Consider the following 18,249-nt stretch of genomic DNA (forward strand, 5'->3'; position numbering starts at 1 on the left):
TAGGGTTTGGGTTGTCGGGTTTCGAGGAGGCCGCGGGGTGGAGTGGGGGAGTGTGGACGACGACCGGTCCATGGCTTTCCATTTAAGAAGGACCGCGACCGTTCGACTGGGCAGATGACAGGCGGGGCGCCCCGCGCGTGCGCATTGATGTGGGCGGGTGGGAGGTAGGTGGCCGCCTGCCGGCCCCGACGCGGATGAGGCGCGCGTCCGTTTGGTGTCCGCCGCGACCCAAACCCAGCGCATGTTTGCGCTCGAAATGGGTCGGCCCGGACACAAAACGGACCAGATGGGTCCGGGCCGTCGCGCGCTGGGCCGACCGGTTTGTCTCTTTTACCCCAAACGGAAGGGGCCGGACAGAATGGGGTCCCGCGGTGGAGTTGGCCTTATGTGCATGTGTAACCCATCGCCGAGCTCCTGCTCGATGGCGAGCTGGCGGCGGGTATTTGTAACCCGTCGCCGATAAAGAAGAAGAAGACCAAGTCAATTTGGTTATGTGGCGTTTTTTCTGCCAACTCAGCCTGACAAGTGGGCCCGGCTGATTAGTGATGTCATCAAACCGCTTAGCATCTATTGTCAGTGTTTTTTACCACTGTCAAATTTTCGGTGCAGTGCAAAGTGTTATGTTTTATAAAGTGATGGTTATCCGAGAGTTATGACGCTAACGCGGTGGTTTTTTGTATTTTACTCTTTGGTGTGAGACGACGACCTGCGTATCAGTTGCCCAGTTGCCGGATGCACAAACTGTGATGCAAGTAGAGGCGCACCTCTCTGAAGAAAGAATTACAGGATACATAAGTTGAAAATGAACTGTTGCTCATATCTGAACGAATGCATGTTTGGTTTGTCAAACGAAAATTGCAAGCGAGGAGCTCCTCATCGATTAAAAAAAACTGAACTAATGCACGCTCGAGCAATCGCTTTAACTCAACATCTCAAGCACGCGGGAATAACTGTGTCCTTCCACTGTCGGAGTAAGCTACTTATATGCTTACCACTACCCTATTCACCCTTCCTCGGTCTTCCACTTCCTCCAGCTCGAGCACTGCGCGCAAGGTGTTCGACATCTTTATGATCGATTAACATGGTGTCAAATTGATGCGCTACGCTCTCTTCTACTGCTATGTGCGCTACGCGGAGGGGCATCAGTAGGTGCGCTACGGAGATAACTTGCGGGGCCGTGGAGGAGAACAGTAGTAATGCTACACACACGGACTAATACCGGATTATTACGGGGTTGTTCCACTTGGCTATTTGTCATTGGGCATTGGAGAAAATCGGCCCACAAACCCCTGAAAATCGGGGGGGCGGGGGGGGGGGGGGGGGGGGGGGGTAGTTCTAGCATTTTCGGGAGAACAATATGGAAGTATTAAAACTGCGTTAAACAAATTTGACTGATGCAGATTTATGGATCAAGCAAGCTGTTGACAATGGCCGTCTATTATTCATTATTCCACCCCGAGTCCCGACACGGGAGAGAAGAACACTGCTAGCACTCATGGATTTTATTAGATCAACAGCACTCATGGATTTCTAGGCAGCAGAACTAGAGCTCGGGATTGACGACTTGCCCTGCAAAAAGCACTATGCCACTCTCGTCCTCCCTGATGAGGAACAGGAACGGGTGATCTGCAACGAAGTCGACACGCACCGGCTCCTCCCATCCGATGGAGCAGCCCGTCATGATGTGAGCTTCGGTGGCCGCCGCGGCCATGGTTCCATCCTCGTCGACCTCAACCACGCACTCGTGTAGCACGCTACGCACCGCGAGAGGTTCCGAGTAGTCAACCATCTCCGCGAAGTCATGTGAAAAGCAGAACGGTCGCTCCAGCCCCATGTCCTTCAGCAGGTCCGACGCTTCCACCTTGCGCGACACCTTGAACTTGGGGATCTTGAAGTACCCCACTTCCACCGCCTGCGCGGGGGCGCTGCGGTTCAGGAACCCGCCCGTGTCGGAGCTGAGCTCGCGGATCAGCGCCTGCAGCCCGTCGCGCTCGTCGGGGAGATAGATGTGCATGCTGAAGCTGTGCCTGCCGCCGACCCTGCCGGAATCGTAGGGCAGCTGCAGTACTTTGAAGCCTGGATGGGAGCTGATGCGCTGGCGGATTCCGCTCGTCATGAACGGCACGCGCACACTGCTCCCGTCGGCCAAGAAGAAGTCGCCGTCCACTGTGTCTTCGCGATCGAACGGGCGCAGCCATGAGCCTCTCAGGTAGAGCGCGTTGCCGATGACCAGGGCGGTGTCGCTGTCGAGGTGGCCCTCCGGCATGAGTTCTTTGATCAGGCCGCCTGTCCTGTCCTCGAACCAGCGGTTGATCTCAACTCTCGCCTCGTCAGGCTTCATTAGAGATTGGACACACCAAAGAGTTAATGCAGACAGATAAGCGGTGATCAAATCTAGCCAGCAAAAAATTCGCAATAACAGGAGAAATAAATCATATTGCTCAATGCTCATATAGATAAATCACCTTTTCTTGGAAAGGCATGGCTTGAGCTGTGGCATTGTACCGGGAGGCGACCATGTCTGCGAAGGCAGGCCTAAGCCGGAGCGACGAATCCACCCAAAGGCCTACGCCGCACCGGACGTCGGGCTCCGAGCCATTGCCCCGAGCGAGGAAAGCAGAGGCTGCATGGGACGCGAGGGATGCGTGCGCCATGCCGCCGGAGGGGCCTAGGAAGGAGACGATCTGGTTGAGGGTGTCGCCCGTGGCACCGGCAGCGAGAAGGACGAGGACATAGTGGAACGACAGCGGGGAGAAGGCCAGGTTGGTTTGGTTGCCGCCGAGGTGGAGGAGGAACCGCATGGAGAGGGCGGCCAGGTCCCTCACGGCGCCGGCCATGGCCTCCGTGGCCATGGAACGGTGGCGCTGTGTGGTACGGCGTTGCTGGAGGGGTTTTGGAAGACGAAGGCAGATGCGTACGTGGTGTGAAAATTGGTATGTCTGGTTTCTTTGCGTGCGTTTTGTAACCGGAGGTGAGGTGCTCCCGAGGTTTCCTATCCATTAAGGAAAGGCTGCTGCTACAAATCAGCCGGATGATATTTCTGAGCTGACCGTCCGATCTGACATACTTTGGCCGTCCGATCGAACCAAAGAGACAAGGGAGGCTTCGTCTTTCTTCCTCTGCTCTTCTTTCTTCTATTTTTCCATCCACCACAGCCACACCGACGGTCTGCACCCGTGACTTCTACGTCAGCGACCTCGCAGCACCGGAGCCACCGGCTACCGCGCATCAATCAGCAGGAGCCACCGGGTGCATGAGCAGCACCGAGCACAGCAAAAAGCTTCAGTGCAGCAGCTTCCATGGCAGCACTAATAGGCGTGAAGCACCAACGATGCCCGACGGCGCTCCATTGAAGCACCGACGAGCTTCAACGCAACTCCGGCGCGCTTCATTGCAGCCATGGTAGAGCTTCATTGCAACTCCGGCCGCCTTCATTGTAGCCCCGGCACGCTTCATTGCAGCCCCGACAGACCTTCAAAGACCCACGAGGCGCTCCATTGCAGCCACGACGGCGGCGCTCCATCGTCGTCTGCAGTACCGCGAGTGCGTCTCATCAGACGCCGGTCTGCAGCACAGGTGCCTCCTGTCGCGTGCATCAGGAGAGCAACATAGCAGCGCCGACGAGGCTGCGCCGGTGCCTCCTGTCGCGTGCGTCAGGAGAGCTGCATTGCAGCGCCGACGAGGTTGCATCTCCGCGCTAGTGCATCCTGTAGTGTGCGCCGGGAGAGCTGCATAGCAGCGCCGACGAGGTTGCATCGCAGCGCCGGTGCCGCCTGTAGCTCCCCGCCCCATCTGACTTGCAACGCCAGAAGCGCCGACGAGGTTGCAACGGAGTGAATGCTTCATTGGAGAGATGAAGAGCACGACTTGGGGTAGTGGCTTGGGACAATTCCATGGCGGAGAGATGCACTGGCTTGGGTTGGGGCAGTGGCTTGGGGACAGCGCATCCATGGTGGATGTATGGGCTTGTGGGCAGTGGCTTGGGGACAACACGTCCATGCACGGAGAGATGCACAGGCTTTGGGCAGTAGCTTGGGGGCAGCACGCCAATGGCGGAGAGGCGCGGACAGCAGCAGGGAAAGGACGCCGGTGAGCGTCGCGCGGGTGTCCCCCTGCAGCGCCGGTGAGCGCCGCATCCCACCACGGGCTGAGCCAGCGGCCGTCCTTGCTTCACATCACGGCCGCTTGAGAGTTATCCAATCCATGGCGGAGAGGAGTAGTAGCGAAGATGTAATAGGAAAGAAGGGAACTCGTTCAGAGAAAGAGGAAAAAGAATGGATGGCTTGCGTGCCTCCGCGCTGGAGATAAGGAAATGGTGGGAGGTTGGTGGGCCTCCACGGGGACGCGTGTCGCGCGTAAGAGGCGGTTTACGCGAGACGAAAATCATCCGGCTTAAACTAAACGTTTTTCTTAAGGAAAGGGTTTAAAATCAAACGGCTGATCACGCCCACGCATCAGCCGCTTCCCCTGCGAACCACGTGTCCAGGTGGGGGCCCATAGCTCCTTCCTTCCACTTTTCCTAAGCGACGTGTTGAGGCGGTGCGTGCGTTTCTACCCCGCTGCATGCCACCTTTTTTACGGGTAAACTGCTACTCCCTCTTTTCGGAACTGTAGGTCGTTTAAGCTTTTCTAGTGTAATTTTCTTCATGTTACGAAATTTCGTCACTTTCCAAAATTGCCCTTCCACCGCTCGCTCACTCACACTCGCACCATTCCCACTCGCTCGTTCTCCAGCGGCTCCCTCCCTCTCCCCATTGCTCTCTCCCTCACATATCCGCTCACCGGCGGCCTCTCACCATCGCGAGCGGCCTCTCTCTCTCGACGTCGGCCTCCCCTCTGCCTCTCCCTCTCGACGTCGCCGGCCCTCTTCCACCACCCCCTTTCTCCCCACTACCCCCTTTCTCCCCACCACCCCGCCACCCAGTCTACATGCGCCGGTGAGTCCCATGGTGAAAAGATTGAGGTTTTTTTGCGCTGGTGATGAGCTTCTATGCGACGGAGACGTGCGCCGGTGTTGTATGTGAGCGATGGAGGCGTTGGATGTGGAGCGGCGTCGTTGTCCTGACGGTGCCCCCACCTTGGTAGCGGGGGCCCTGCCCCGCCACGCCACGGCGTTGTCGTCCTCATGGTAATCTCCTCCATCGTCCATCCATCCATCCAACACCGTGGTTGATTTGTTAATCTTGCACGTCTTTGTTAATCTCCTTATGAATCTTCTCATGAAGCTTCTGTAGCTTCTGTTACTCCAACTTCTGTAGCTTATTGATCTTCCGTAGCTTAGTCATGAATGTGCAGCTTCGCCGAGGCCAACCTTTGTTAGTCATGAATCGTCCTTTAGAGTAGCTTTGTTAATCTTGCAGTTCCCTTCCTACTGCTGCTAACCTGTAACACTGGATTCAGTGAAATGAAGTTGTACTCCTAATTCTGAAATGAAGTTATAAATTTGTCTGAAATTAAGTTGTTAATGTGAAGCTGCTGCTACTAGCCTGTAACAACTTCTACTCCTAATTCTGTAACTAAGCTACTGCTGTTAGCATGTAACACTGGATTGTCAAAATTTGACTGAAATGAAGTTGTCACACTGGATTTATCAAAATTTATCTGAAATGAAGCATATTTTCTTGCCTCTATTAAGTTTCAGCAACATTCAGTGGAGTATGTACTGTAATTTTTGAACATTACAGTAATTTCAGTTGTTGTTAACTGTTGTAGCATTAGGAGTAGTTTTACTGCAGTACAAGCATTAGGAGTACTGTAAATGGAGTAAATGGAACCTCCCTTCAGTTAACTGAAACCTTTTTCTGTCAATTTAACTGAAACCTTTTTCAGTTACTTTAAATAAAACCTTTTTCTATTAACTGATCAACACAACCCTTTTCTGTTAATTTAAATTAACTCAAACATTTTCAGTTACTTTAATTAAACATGCAGTGTAGAGCTACTCATTTGATTCATTTGAAGAGAGGAGTAATTCTTTTTTCATTAACAGAAACTTCTCATCTCATCTCTTTTCTTCTCTTCTCCTCTCTTCTCTTCTTCTCTTATTCTCTTTGCTGCTGTTAAGTTAGGACTTGCTGATGATGATTGCTGCTGTTAGAAATCATGATTGCTTAGTTTAGTGTAGGACTTGCAAGCAGTAGTGCTTGCTTAGTTCAGTCTCTGTTAGAGTAAACTGGGATAGTTAGAGTAGCTTCAGTAGCTTAAAATGAAGTACTCCAGTAGCTAGATCAATGAACTTGCAGTAGATCAAAATGTTCAGTTAACTTGCATTTGTAGTTTAGTTTCTGTTGTCAAACTGCTGCTATTGCTCTCATATTCATACTGTATTTTCCAAAGTTCGATAGCAAGGCGTCCTTAGCATAAGTTGTTGATCAAAGAAATGGACTAAATTGAAGCATTCCCAGGAGTTGCTGCTATTGTTATTGACCTGCTGTTGCTGCTGTTGTAGGAGAAGAAGGAGCACGCCCAGGAGAAGAAGGCCCTGGATGGCTGCTGCTGGAGCGCTGAGGACCTAGGATCTGTGACCTGGGCATGCTGCTGGATCCGCCTCCGGATCGCTGCTGCTGGAGACAAGGAGAAGCAGGGGACCTGGGCCTGGGAGCGCTGAGGAGAAGCAGGGGCGGGCGACGACAGGGGTGGACGACGGAGGATTCAAATCCTGGGGTGGAGGAAGACGACGATGGGGATACCGATTCAAAGTAGGGGCAGGATGTAAAATCCATCGTTTTCACCTGGTCGGAAGGATATCTTCAGCGACCTATATTTCGAAACGGAGGGAGAACATGCCACTGACATTACGCACAGTAGAACCGCTAGTTGATGCATGGAGAATGTATCCTGTGCACCAAGCCAATTTTTGCACCCAATGCACCGGTGGATTCTGGGCCCTTAGATGAAAAAGAAATGGGCTAGATTATGGTCAAAAGTTGGACTACGACTTTTTTGCGGAGACAACCTTGTACTTTGTAGAAATTAACCCGCACACTACAGCCCACACTCCCATCAGAAAATTGCATGTTTATTTTTTTGGCCCAAACACAAAATGATTCATATTTTTTGAACTGAATGTTTGATTTCAGATCCGTTTTGACCGTCATATTTTTCTTGACAAGATCTTCGAAATAAGATCAATGTTGAATATGTTTCTAACAAATATTATTTTTTTGCTTTTTTGAAACTTGACTCAAAACTTGATGTACCAGAAGCATGTTGCATGCGAGACCCACGTGTGAGAGAGGCGGATGTTTCTCATAGACAAATTACAAAACTTGTATAAAAAAATCAGTTAAGTTTCGAGTTAAGTTCCAAAAGACAAAAAATATGAATTTTCAAAAATATACCTAATATTAATCTTGATTCAAAGATCTCGTCAAAACAAAGAAGGCAGTCAAAACGTTTCTGAAATCAAAAGATTCGCTTAAAATATATGATCCCTTTTTTGTTTGAAGTAAAAAAATTGAACATGGAGAGTTATTTAGAGGAGAGGGAGATGTGGGTCGACTGCAATGTTTCAACAATCCACCTACCAACCTGATCATATCCCTTTGTTTTCCATCCAATGGCTCATATAGCAACAGAGCATTTGGTGCATGAATTGAGTTGGTACACCTGATACGTTCTCTTGATGCATGGCTGAATCTCTAGGGTCGATATCTGATGATACGGCTCATCAGATGATACGGTCATCCCGTACCATCTCGGGCGTTAGATCTGGACTATAGGACAGGATTGATCAACCTCTTCCCCATGGAAAATATGCATAGGGCACCCTGTGTTTTGCCGTAAATGAGCGACTATCGTTTTTTTTTTGCACAGGTAATGAGCGACTACTGTATATCCCTTCGTCCTGTGCGCCTCGAACAGAATCCTGCTCAATTTCGTCGATAGAGTAGTCAGCGTGGTCAAAGACCTCTTCCGCGGGGCCCACCGGTCTCACGGTCTGTTCTCTCCCCTCCACATCTCCAGTCTCTTCCAACCATGGCCACCACCGCCGCTTCGCCGCCGCCGACCGCCGCCGAGGACAACGTCCGCCTCCTTCTCCCTGGATTCCTCTCCCCCGAGACCTGCAAGGTATATCACACGCTCCTCCCCCTAAACCCTCCTCCTCCGAGCCCTAAACTCCAGCTTGTTGCGATCCGAATCGACCGTCTCATACGGTGGCCACCGCGTCCAGGAGCTGGAGTTCGTGCACCGGAGCTGCGGGACGGCGGGGTACCGGCCTTCGGTGGTGTCTACATCGCTGCCGCATCTAGCTGCCACCGGCTGCGGCCACCTACTCCTCCCCTTCGTGCCCATCCGCGAGCGACTGCGCGACGCCGTCGAGTCCTTCTTCTCCTGCCACTTCGACCTCTTCGTCGAGTTCACCGGACTAGTCAGGTGCTGAACAGTCGCATCACCTCTTTCATGTCATGCTGTCTGGTCGATCCTAGTAGTTTCACATTGGTATCAGCATGTTTCCTTGGAGCAGATCAATTTTACATATATGCTCAGTACCCTCATGACTCCACTAACTTTATACGAATGCATAATAACCCTTATAGAAAATGTTGTCACCTTATTAATGGTGCGCATAAACCTTGAAGGTAGTTTATGTAGGAGACCTGACATAACTTGACACTATAATTCTCTCCTTATACAAAACCTCTATATTGGGCATGCAGTTGGTGCAAGGGTGCTTCTATTGGATGGCACAGTGACGACAACAAACCTTACCTTAGGCAAAGAGCCTTCACGGTGAGGACCAATTTGATTTGGGGGATTCAGTCAGTTTGCATGGTTTCTCCTTGTATCTCGAATTTTTAATTCCGAGACAGTGATATCACACAATTCTTAGTTGCTTAACTATCATTTTGGTTGATTTAGTTCCCATTTGCCTACTTATTGGCGAACCATACACAAGGAGCATGTTGTTATGTATTGCTGTAAAACAACAACATGCCATTATGTATCCTGCTTTGCATTAATAGACTACTGCAAATGCTTGCCAATTCCATAAACAATGTAAGAAATGATCACCATGAAACTATGAGTTTGTTAAGAACCAACACACACTGGAAATATGCTTTGATATGTGTATTATCATTGTGATTAGATATTGAAGTCATTCATAACATGGAGAGGTTTTCTTAGTTCTGCTATGATGATCACAAATAAGTTTTTGCCCACACCGATCACTTGCTTTTCTGCTTCTTTTAGATGTGATCTTTCTCATGCTGACTTTATTTCCCTCTTCTGGATTCAATTAAAAAGGCTGTCTGCTACTTGAACAATCATGGAAAGGACTTTAAGGGTGGACTGTTGAAGTTTCAGGATGGTGAACCCTCCTCTGTTATTCCAGTTGCTGGTGTAAGCAGCACACACTACATGCATTTTTCTTCAGAATCATTGATGTGGATATTATCTTCCACCGGCTAAAATCTATTGGATAATTTCTTTCATTTTATGACAATTAATATTGTTTTCAGGATGCTGTCATCTACACTGCTGATAATCGTAATGTCCATTGTGTAGATGAGGTACGTTTCTGTTTTCTGTGTGGATCAGATTCTTTTTCCTGTAGTATAAGCATGCCTATTCTCCTTCACTGATGTTGGTTATCATATTTTGTGCCATTATTTAGATACAATAAGAGTTCTCTATTATTTTTAATGTTTTCTATTTATGAAACAAATGGGGACAGTGTGTTAAAGTCAGCTGTAGCAACGGTTGATTGCGAACTAATTTCATGGTAAAATATTTTCTCTTTTCCCCTTGCACAGGCTTTGCAAAACTCAATTCATTCGTAGCCTTTGTTTTTTCCTCAAGATATTCTCAGTCTTTTGACGTTTTACACAAGAATTTTTCTTTTTATCAACAAACTATAGCAAGTCTTTTACAGGTAACTGAGGGTGAAAGGCTCACACTTACTCTTTGGTTCACTAGAGATAGTTCCTTTGACGAGGATCCAAAGCTCCTTAGTTTTCTATCCCAGACATCACTGAGCTATGAGCCAGCTGATCAGAACTCTTACATTCCTTTGCCGGCCTCAGATAACATGTACTGGTTTTCCTACGATCAGTCTGGCTTTGACATACGATGTGCTAGAATGCACATTCTTGGGTTTAGTTTTCGTGCAAGCAGCGATGAAGACAGTAAGAGTACATCTGCTGCACCAGCTGATGACCCCATAGAGTTGCTTGGGAAGCCACTGCGAATTGGGAGAGCAGATGATGTCTTTGGGAAGATATTTGCCAACAGCTTGCATGCTCTTCAGGTAACCACATTCTGCATACTTTCCTTTTTGAGTGGATTTGATTCTGCGGTCAGATTAAGTGCAATAAGATCATATGCATATATTCTTTTGAAACAAGATATGCCAGCAGTGAGGAGCGAATAGTTTTTATAAAGAATCTTTGTCTCATTGCCGCTGATAAATGATAAGTTGGCTTGTTGTAACATACTTATTGGTGAATGCCCAACAGTCCCTTGCCGAAGTTACATGTCAAGAGTAGGTGAAACCAATCTTCTTGGCAATCCATGTTACAAGGGCACAAAAAATTCAATTCAACAAATAACTCAGGGGCTGTTTGGTTGCTGCCCATGTCCGCCCTGCCAAATCGCGGGCCGACCAAAAAATTGGCGACCGATTCGCGCGCCCTGGTTTCGCCAACAAATTGGTGTGAAATCAGTTGTAGGGAGGGTGGACGGGCTGGGCGTGCCAAAGAAATAGTAGCTGATCCAAATGGACGCCCACGTGTCAGTCAACGCCAATGTTTTGGCTTAGCAGTTGAGGGCAGCGAACCAAACAGTCCCTCATTCTTTCTCAACATTGCTTTGGTATTTAGTTTCCTCTAGTAGAATCTGTCAGAATTTGTACTATGTTGCAACCTACATTTATTATTCCATGCCCAACTGAATCATGGCAAAATTCAGTGCATCCTGTAATCAGTGTGTATGTCTTTGAAGCATTTTAAGTCATTAGTGCCCCAAATGCAAGATCAACAGTCTATGTAATTATGCAAAATAACTTGGTCAAGAATGTTTCGCAGCCCATCTAACTGCTCAGATGCTATTACAGAAAGTGGATGATAGTAAAGTACTAAAGTTCCAAGAAATAGTCTACTTCTACAGAGTTTTGGGACTAGTTGATTTCCTGTTGTAAATCAGTGAACCTGATGAAAATCTTCTTATAAAGCTGAGTTTAGTCATACGCAATTCTGGAATATTTAGTTTTCCATCTCATGCATGTAGAAGGCCGATCAGAAGCTTGAAAAGATCCAAATGCTTAAGAACATCGCTGTCAAAAGACCCTTTTAAACTAATTCCTAATAGCGCTGTTTTATCATAGTATATGTGCCAAAGAAACTTAACCCAAGGGATGCCAAAACTGCTGAAGAATATGTGAAGAAATTTTATCAAGTGCATTATTATATTATACCTTTTAAGATTGTTGAATGTTTTTTTCTGGCCACTCATTTCCTGCAAGTTTATCATGCCATTACTCCAACGTCACTGTGGATTGTAGAACTTGATTTTGAAGTATCAGTTTATTGCTCAGTGAATGTGCTTGTTGACACTGATCATGAACAATTTTTTTTTATACAAACGACTTACCTACATCTTTCAACTAGGTCACATCTGGCATCTTTTCTGCTAATTGAGTTGCATTCATTTCAAATTCATTAATTAGGTGGTTCAGTTTTACTACTGGAAAGCACCTGAGCTGGCATCAAGGAGAAACCAGACTACTGGTGGTTCAGAAACAGTTTGCTATCCTACTATACAAGTACAACGGTCAAGTGGAACGGAACTTCCATTACCGTGTAACCATGGACTTGCACAAACCATATTTGGATCATATGGCAATGTGGATTCTGTTATTGAATGGGATGATGTTGTGTTAGCTCTTGCTATGTGGGAGAATTATTCAGAAGAATTGAAGAGAAAGTTGTCGATATTCTTGCCAAATTGGCTGTCCAATGGAACCATTTTTGTTGTAGATCCCTCCGAGCCCACCCAGGTATGTGGCGAAGGGAACTAAACACTGCCCTTACAAAAATGAAAATTATAGCAACATAACAATGATGGTAGGTAGCATTACGTCTGACAAGGCCGTGGAGAGTTTTTGATTTAACTGTTGCTCATTGGGGTAATCTCTCTAAGATGGATTCACTGGTGTTAAAACATTATGGAAGACCGTTCCTTGATATATGTATTTCAGATAGCTTTCATGTGGCTTAATATAGACCTATTCTGTTTTATAGAACGTTCTATCTGCTGTTAGCCTGTTACCTCTCAAGCTGGTTACCATTTTCTTGGTTGCTGAGTTTTTGCCAGAGTTATTCTGGTACTTGTAGTTTGCGTGTCTGAAGTGATATTTTCTTGGCAACATTTGCGAGTTTTTGCCACAAAGTTATTCTGGTACTTGTAATTTGCATGCCTGAAGTAATATTTTCTTGGCAACTTTTCGTGTCATGGAACACTTGAAAATGCAGTTAGGGGCCTCTGCAATCTGAGTCTCCAAACTTAATGCACGACCTGTTAAGGGGATCTCTCTGATGGTCTGAAACATTATGGTAGACCATTCATTGGTTAATTTAAACTTGTTTCATTGGTTCTTGAAAATTTGAAATATCAGCTCATCAGATCCCCATGCATTCTCTCTTCCACACACAAACAAGTGCCCTTTATTTGTGAAAGCTGAAGAAAATGGTCTTTGCACTCTTGTTGAATCCTGATACCAGTATGCAAAGGTCACCGCCAGATACTACAGTTCATTTAATTTTTCGAGTGCAGGGTACAATATTAGAGTTTATGCATATATTTCTCTAAATGCACATCGCATCAATAGATCCCTGCAACTTATGTATGCATCAGAACCAATGGACACCATACTGAGCATCTCTGCTCCTTTATTGTAGACAATTCACAGCCAGTTCAATATTTCTTCAGCGCTGAACCACACACCATACTAAATACCAATCTATTACCTTTACCACTGTTACCACAGTGGCACATTCAATTTCTTTCACAAATAGCGCTACCAAACTAATTCTCCTGCCATGATCTGCATCTCCCTCATTCTGCAGTGACATAGATGGAGGGCTGGAAGTAGTTTGTTTTGCGCGAGCTCCACTTGTACAAGACTTTCCCAGAAACATCATAAAAGATGAAGTCAGCTTGGTCCTGGTTTAGCTGGAGGGACATGAACCCTTGCCCATCATAAAAGAACTGGAGCTTATCATCATTTGGCTGGTAGACTCCCCTCCATGCTTTTGAACCGCCTCCGCTAGTGAAGTATTGGATCGGACTGGTACAACAGAAGCGCGTGCGTTAAGGTTAGACAACTTCAACAAGCGTGAATTTAATGCCTTACTGCTCTGTACTAAAAAGAACAATGTTTATCAAACCATGTTAACCTGTCTCTGCTGCTAATGTGTTCCAGGCAGTGGTCGTGCCCATTGATGTAGAAGTCGATGCCGTTAACCTGGAAGGGCATGAAAGTGTCATAAAAGGATCCTTTTTCTGGGCTTTTTGATATAGTACTAATAGTGAGGCTACTTATGAATTACCTTGAGGACTGGAAGAAGCAATTGCAGGAGCTCCTTGGTGTCCCCATGATCACTGACGCTCCTGATGGTATGATGCCCAATAGCGATCTTCCACTTTGCAGTTGATTTCTTCATTGCCTCATCCAAATCCTAGATTGTAGAATTTACGGAGGAGTGTGAATTTATTTTGCTTTGTAACTAACATGGATGAGAATCTTTATTCAATGTGTGCACCTTCAGCAGATTAGCTATGTAGTTTTCTCGAGGCGCCACTCCTCTCCAGTCATAGTGACTGTCTTTAGGGTGAGTCCAGTACTTGAGCTGGAATGGAGTAGTGTCGATGAAGAAGAACTCCACGATCTCTGAGAGAACAGGGATGAATGATAGTCAAGTCTCATGTTGTTTTTTACAAGTATAGCATCTTTTTTTTTTTTACGAAATGAACAAATATAAAAATCCTTTTCTCAGTTCAAACAAAATATGACCATGTACCTGCATTGACAATGAATGATCTCATGCAAACGAATCGCTCATCGAGCTTGCGCATGACTGGGTCAAGCTGTGCAAGCGCATTGCCCCGGTAGTCATGGTTTCCAAGAACTGAAAGGAACAAAAACGTCCAGGCCTTAGCAGCAGCACGTGAGAAAGCACGGAAAAGCTTCCCATTTCTCTGAAAAAAGATGGAGATGATACTCCCTTCGTTCTCAAATATTTGTCTTTCTAAGCATTTCAAATGGATTACAACATACGGATGTATGTAGACATATTTTAGAGTGTAAATTTACTCATTTTGTTTCATATGTAATCACTTGTTAAAATTTCTAGAAAGACAAATATTTGGGAACGACAAATATTTAGGAACGGAGGGAGTAGATCAATGAAGCTTACCGAGATACCACGGCTTCTGCAAGCTCTGGGCGGTGTAGATATTGGTGAAGGATTCCTCGAACTGCTGGTCATGAACGCCCGTGAGGCCGTCCTCGTAGAAGTTGTCGCCGGTGGAGACCACGAAGTCGATGTCCAGCCTCTCCCCGACCTTCCCCATCTACACCAACAAAGCAGAATCCCCATGAGGCCATGACTCAGCAGCAGCTCTGCCCGCCAAACTCGGAGACGCACGCACGCACGATGGAGGCAGAAGATCAAGACGACCCCTTCCTCCGATAAACAATAACCGAAATGCCAAGTGGACCAACCGCCAGGCGGTTTTCATTCCCCATCCATCCAATCGCAACGACCCTACCGCGGCGCGCGGTTACGAGCTAAAGTCGTAGTACAATCCTACTGGCGGACCAAGAGGAAGAGGAGATCGGGCCGAGGAAGGATCGTCGCGTACCTGGTCCGCGACCCTGGATTGGTTGTAGGTGCCGTTGCGGCCCCAGTCCCCGATGACGAGCAGGCTGAGCGACCCGTCGTTCTTGGCCGGGTGCTCCACCAGCGGGAGCTCCGCGGCGGCCGGCGCGCACCGGAGCGCCGCCACGGCCAGGACGGCGAGCACCGCGGCCATGGAACTCCTCGCCATGGTTGATGGCCGGAGGCAGACGGGGACGGCGGCAGTGCGGTTCGTTAACAAAGGTGTAGCGAGAAAGCGATGGCCAGTGCGCACGTGGATATATAGCGGCCACGCCCACACACACGCACGATCGAGGCGAGGAGGAGGGACACCACGGCAAGTTACCACTGCTCACTGGGAATCTGGGATGGTTAAGAAAGCGATGGACAGTGTGTGCAGGACGCCGATTAGGTGCCTTGCAAGCGTAATAATCGCAACGAAAAAAGGAGGTGGGCGAGGAGAGTAGTAGGGAAGGAAGGATGCGAGACCGTGAAGCCGGTGAAGGTGCATGTCACTGTCTGCCTGCCCAGTTGGCGCGTGGCCGGCCTTTCTTTTCCGTTTGGGCCTTTGGGGCTTTCTGCTTACTTTTGTGCTACTCGTGGCGCTTGAGACGGCCACGATCATCTTGTTTTTTTTTGTTGGGTTGCTGTTAATCTACAGCGACGGGATAACGCATCCATGTCATCTTTCCATGTGGCACGCATTGTTATTGGAGAGATTCGAGCAGCTAGTCGCACGGGTGGTGATGACTGATCCAGTCGCTCATGACTTGGGCGAGTTTTCCCGTCACGTAAACCACGATGAGCTTATAGTATAATAGTACTCCATACGGTTCACGTACGGGCCAATCCGTTTCGTGGATCTCCGGTGCTGTTTTACGAACTCTTTTCTTACTGACGCCAAGCTTGGTCCACCATGTGCGGGCATTATTGTAGGGCTGGTACTACATGTCCATGTAATCATGCTGCCCTGTTGGGCGCGTGACGAGGATGAGGCTCGCTAGTACATCGATCGCGGCGTCTTCTTGGGCAGGACAGAGCTCGCAGCTCAGTCAGGTAAGAACTGGCCAGGGAAGTGAACTGAACTGTCTCACTCACCCGCAGTGTCCACGTACGTTTCTTGTAGTACGAGTTAAAAGGTGAAGTTGCCAGGCAAACACGATTGACAAGCGTGCATACACACGGTAGCAAAACTAGGAGTACCTCCGTTGGGCTGCATGCCGTCAGGCGCATGCAGTTTTCGGACATTTCCTGGTTTTCGTATTGTTCCGTCGAGCTTTTTGTTGCGTGTGGGAAAAGAAAGTGAGTGCATGCTTCTAGCAGCAGTGCTAGATCAGTAGTACTACGTGACACAGAAGGATAACACTTCCGCAAAAAAAGAACAAAAAGGGGGTAACATTTCGGGCACCAAATATTTCGCATGTACTGTATGTAATGATGTAATCGTTCCATGAATAGCCGTTTTCTTCCTAACTCCTAAGGCTACTCTGCGTCAAACGTACGTTGCCTTGCGCAGTGCCGCGCGCGGTGTGCGAATATTCGAGGTACATGTTTCGAGGGGGTCGACATATACGTTGGATATTCCCTTGTACCGTGACAAGATAGTATGTAGATCCTGTCATACGGGTTCCATCTTTGCTTAGGCCAACTCCATCACACGACCCCAAACGACGTTCAGTTTGGTCAGATTTTGTCCCTTTAGGGCGACAATGAGTTCGCCCATATCCGCGTCTGTCCGTTGGATCGTAGGTGCGCCTAACGTGCGGCCGCATCTTAAATCATGTCCGTGTTGAACGTGATTAAAGAATAGGAAAACTAAAATAAATAAATAAACACGGCTAAAAAAACTTAAAACATAAGTTTAGGTCACGGCCACAAAACGGCCCAGTTTCGCGGTTCACTTAAACGGCCCAGTGCCATAATTAACATAGAAACAAAATAAAAAAACGCCGCCCGCGCGCTCCTGCCGCGCCCGTCGATGCCGCGGTTGTCGCCGTCTTCAGTGGCCGCCGGTGTCGTCGTTGTCGCTGACGAGGTCGACGTAGTCCGGCGGTATCCAGAGGTGGGCCGGCAGACCGTGGTGCACGGGGGCGGCGGGCTGGAAGGTGGCAGGTGCCCGCACCACCTCCTCCCACGCCGAGGCGTCCCACCATCTCCAGCTCGGGGATGGCGACGTCGCCGGCCGCGGAGAGGGCCGTCATCTCCTCGAGGCCCTCCCATTGCCGCTCATCGTGCGTGCGCATGGAGTCCTTCATGACACGCGCCATAAGACGGGCCTCCTCCTCCGCTGTCATGCGAGGAGGTGGTGGTGGCGACGGAGATGGCGATGGCGACGGAGTGGGCGTGAGGCCGCGCACCCGCGTACGCCCACGCACCTGGGGAGCAGCCGCTCGGTGCTCTGGACGTGGCCGCCGCGGCCCCGTCAACGTGCCGGTGAAGAAGGACGCCCGCCGCATGTCGTGCTCGTCCTGGAACCAAGTGTCTGTTGGAAATATGCCCTAGAGGCAATAATAAAATGGTTATTATTATATTTCCTTGTTCATGATAATTGTCTATTGTTCATGTTGTAATTGTGTTATCCGGGAATCGTAATACATGTGTGAATACATAGACCACAACATGTCCCTAGTGAGCCTCCAGTTGACTAGCTCGTTGATCAACAGATAGTCATGGTTTCCTGACTATGGACATTGGATGTCATTGATAACGGGATCACATCATTAGGAGAATGATGTGATGGACAAGACCCAATCCTAAGCATAGCACAAGATCGTGTAGTTCGTTTGCTAGAGCTTTTCCAAATGTCAAGTATCATTTCCTTAGTCCATGCGATTGTGCAACTCCCGGATACCATAGGAGTGCTTTGGGTGTGCCAAACGTCACAACGTAACTGGGTGGCTATAAAGGTGCACTACGGGTATCTCCGAAAGTGTCTGTTGGGTTGGCACGGATCGAGACTGGGATTTGTCACTCCGTATGACGGAGAGGTATCTCTGGGCCCACTCGGTAATGCATCATCATAATGAGCTCAATGTGACCAAGTGTTTGGTTACGGGATCATGCATTACGGTACAAGTAAAGTGACTTGCCGGTAACGAGATTGAACAAGGTATTGGGATACCGACGATCGAATCTCGGGCAAGTAACGTACCGATTGACAAAGGGAATTGTATACGGGATTGATTGAATCCTCGACATCGTGGTTCATCCGATGAGATCATCGTGGAACATGTGGGAGCCAACATGGGTATCCAGATCCCGCTGTTGGTTATTGACCGGAGAGTCGTCTCGGTCATGTCTGCATGTCTCCCGAACCCGTAGGGTCTACACACTTAAGGTTCGGTGACGCTAGGGTTGTAGAGATACTAGTATGCGGTAACCCGAAAGT

The 18,249-nt window shown here is 48.3% G+C and overlaps 3 protein-coding genes and 1 long non-coding RNA gene across 4 annotated transcripts; 2 read left to right on the forward strand and 2 right to left on the reverse strand.

Moving 5' to 3' along the window:
- Window positions 1-1,401: 1,401 nt before the first annotated feature.
- Window positions 1,402-4,285, reverse strand: LOC109740237 (serpin-Z1). Its single transcript, XM_020299275.4, has 2 exons — window positions 2,466-4,285; window positions 1,402-2,335 (listed from the first exon to the last, which is right to left on the reverse strand). Exons 1-2 carry the CDS (start codon window positions 2,850-2,852, stop codon window positions 1,544-1,546), a joined length of 1,179 nt encoding a protein of 392 aa, XP_020154864.1. The 5' UTR covers window positions 2,853-4,285; the 3' UTR covers window positions 1,402-1,543.
- Window positions 4,286-4,701: 416 nt separating this feature from the next.
- On the forward strand, window positions 4,702-7,078 carry LOC120963046 (uncharacterized). Its single transcript, XR_005754732.2, has 2 exons — window positions 4,702-5,128; window positions 6,449-7,078. It is a non-coding gene; the product is annotated as an uncharacterized lncRNA (long non-coding RNA).
- A 783-nt stretch (window positions 7,079-7,861) lies between these two features.
- LOC109740267 (uncharacterized) lies at window positions 7,862-12,244 on the forward strand. Its single transcript, XM_020299305.4, has 7 exons — window positions 7,862-8,070; window positions 8,174-8,376; window positions 8,661-8,733; window positions 9,250-9,345; window positions 9,465-9,515; window positions 9,878-10,252; window positions 11,669-12,244. The coding sequence occupies exons 1-7, from the start codon at window positions 7,978-7,980 to the stop codon at window positions 12,017-12,019; spliced, it is 1,242 nt and encodes a 413-aa protein (XP_020154894.3). The 5' UTR covers window positions 7,862-7,977; the 3' UTR covers window positions 12,020-12,244.
- A 617-nt stretch (window positions 12,245-12,861) lies between these two features.
- Window positions 12,862-15,292, reverse strand: LOC109740268 (purple acid phosphatase 3). The gene is made up of 7 exons (XM_020299306.4): window positions 14,866-15,292; window positions 14,418-14,574; window positions 14,022-14,129; window positions 13,764-13,891; window positions 13,551-13,679; window positions 13,398-13,465; window positions 12,862-13,288 (listed from the first exon to the last, which is right to left on the reverse strand). Exons 1-7 carry the CDS (start codon window positions 15,049-15,051, stop codon window positions 13,057-13,059), a joined length of 1,008 nt encoding a protein of 335 aa, XP_020154895.1. The 5' UTR covers window positions 15,052-15,292; the 3' UTR covers window positions 12,862-13,056.
- Window positions 15,293-18,249: the final 2,957 nt, after the last annotated feature.

The sequence above is a fragment of the Aegilops tauschii genome, chromosome 4, assembly GCF_002575655.3.
Source record: "Aegilops tauschii subsp. strangulata cultivar AL8/78 chromosome 4, Aet v6.0, whole genome shotgun sequence".
NCBI classification, from domain to species: Eukaryota; Viridiplantae; Streptophyta; class Magnoliopsida; order Poales; family Poaceae; genus Aegilops; species Aegilops tauschii.

Excerpts from the sequence above, each read along its gene's own strand:
- LOC109740237 (XM_020299275.4), bottom strand. The coding sequence starts at position 2,852 with ATGGCCACGGAGGCCATGGCCGGCGCCGTGAGGGACCTGGCCGCCCTC. Across the intron at positions 2,336-2,465 it reads CCATGCCTTTCCAAGAAAAG|CCTGACGAGGCGAGAGTTGA; the intron begins GTGATTTATCTA and ends TCTCTAATGAAG.
- LOC109740267 (XM_020299305.4), top strand. The coding sequence starts at position 7,978 with ATGGCCACCACCGCCGCTTCGCCGCCGCCGACCGCCGCCGAGGACAAC. Across the intron at positions 8,377-8,660 it reads GAGTTCACCGGACTAGTCAG|TTGGTGCAAGGGTGCTTCTA; the intron begins GTGCTGAACAGT and ends TTGGGCATGCAG. Across the intron at positions 10,253-11,668 it reads ACAGCTTGCATGCTCTTCAG|GTGGTTCAGTTTTACTACTG; the intron begins GTAACCACATTC and ends TTCATTAATTAG.
- LOC109740268 (XM_020299306.4), bottom strand. The coding sequence starts at position 15,051 with ATGGCGAGGAGTTCCATGGCCGCGGTGCTCGCCGTCCTGGCCGTGGCG. Across the intron at positions 13,892-14,021 it reads ATCATTCATTGTCAATGCAG|AGATCGTGGAGTTCTTCTTC; the intron begins GTACATGGTCAT and ends CTGTTCTCTCAG. Across the intron at positions 13,680-13,763 it reads ACATAGCTAATCTGCTGAAG|GATTTGGATGAGGCAATGAA; the intron begins GTGCACACATTG and ends TCTACAATCTAG.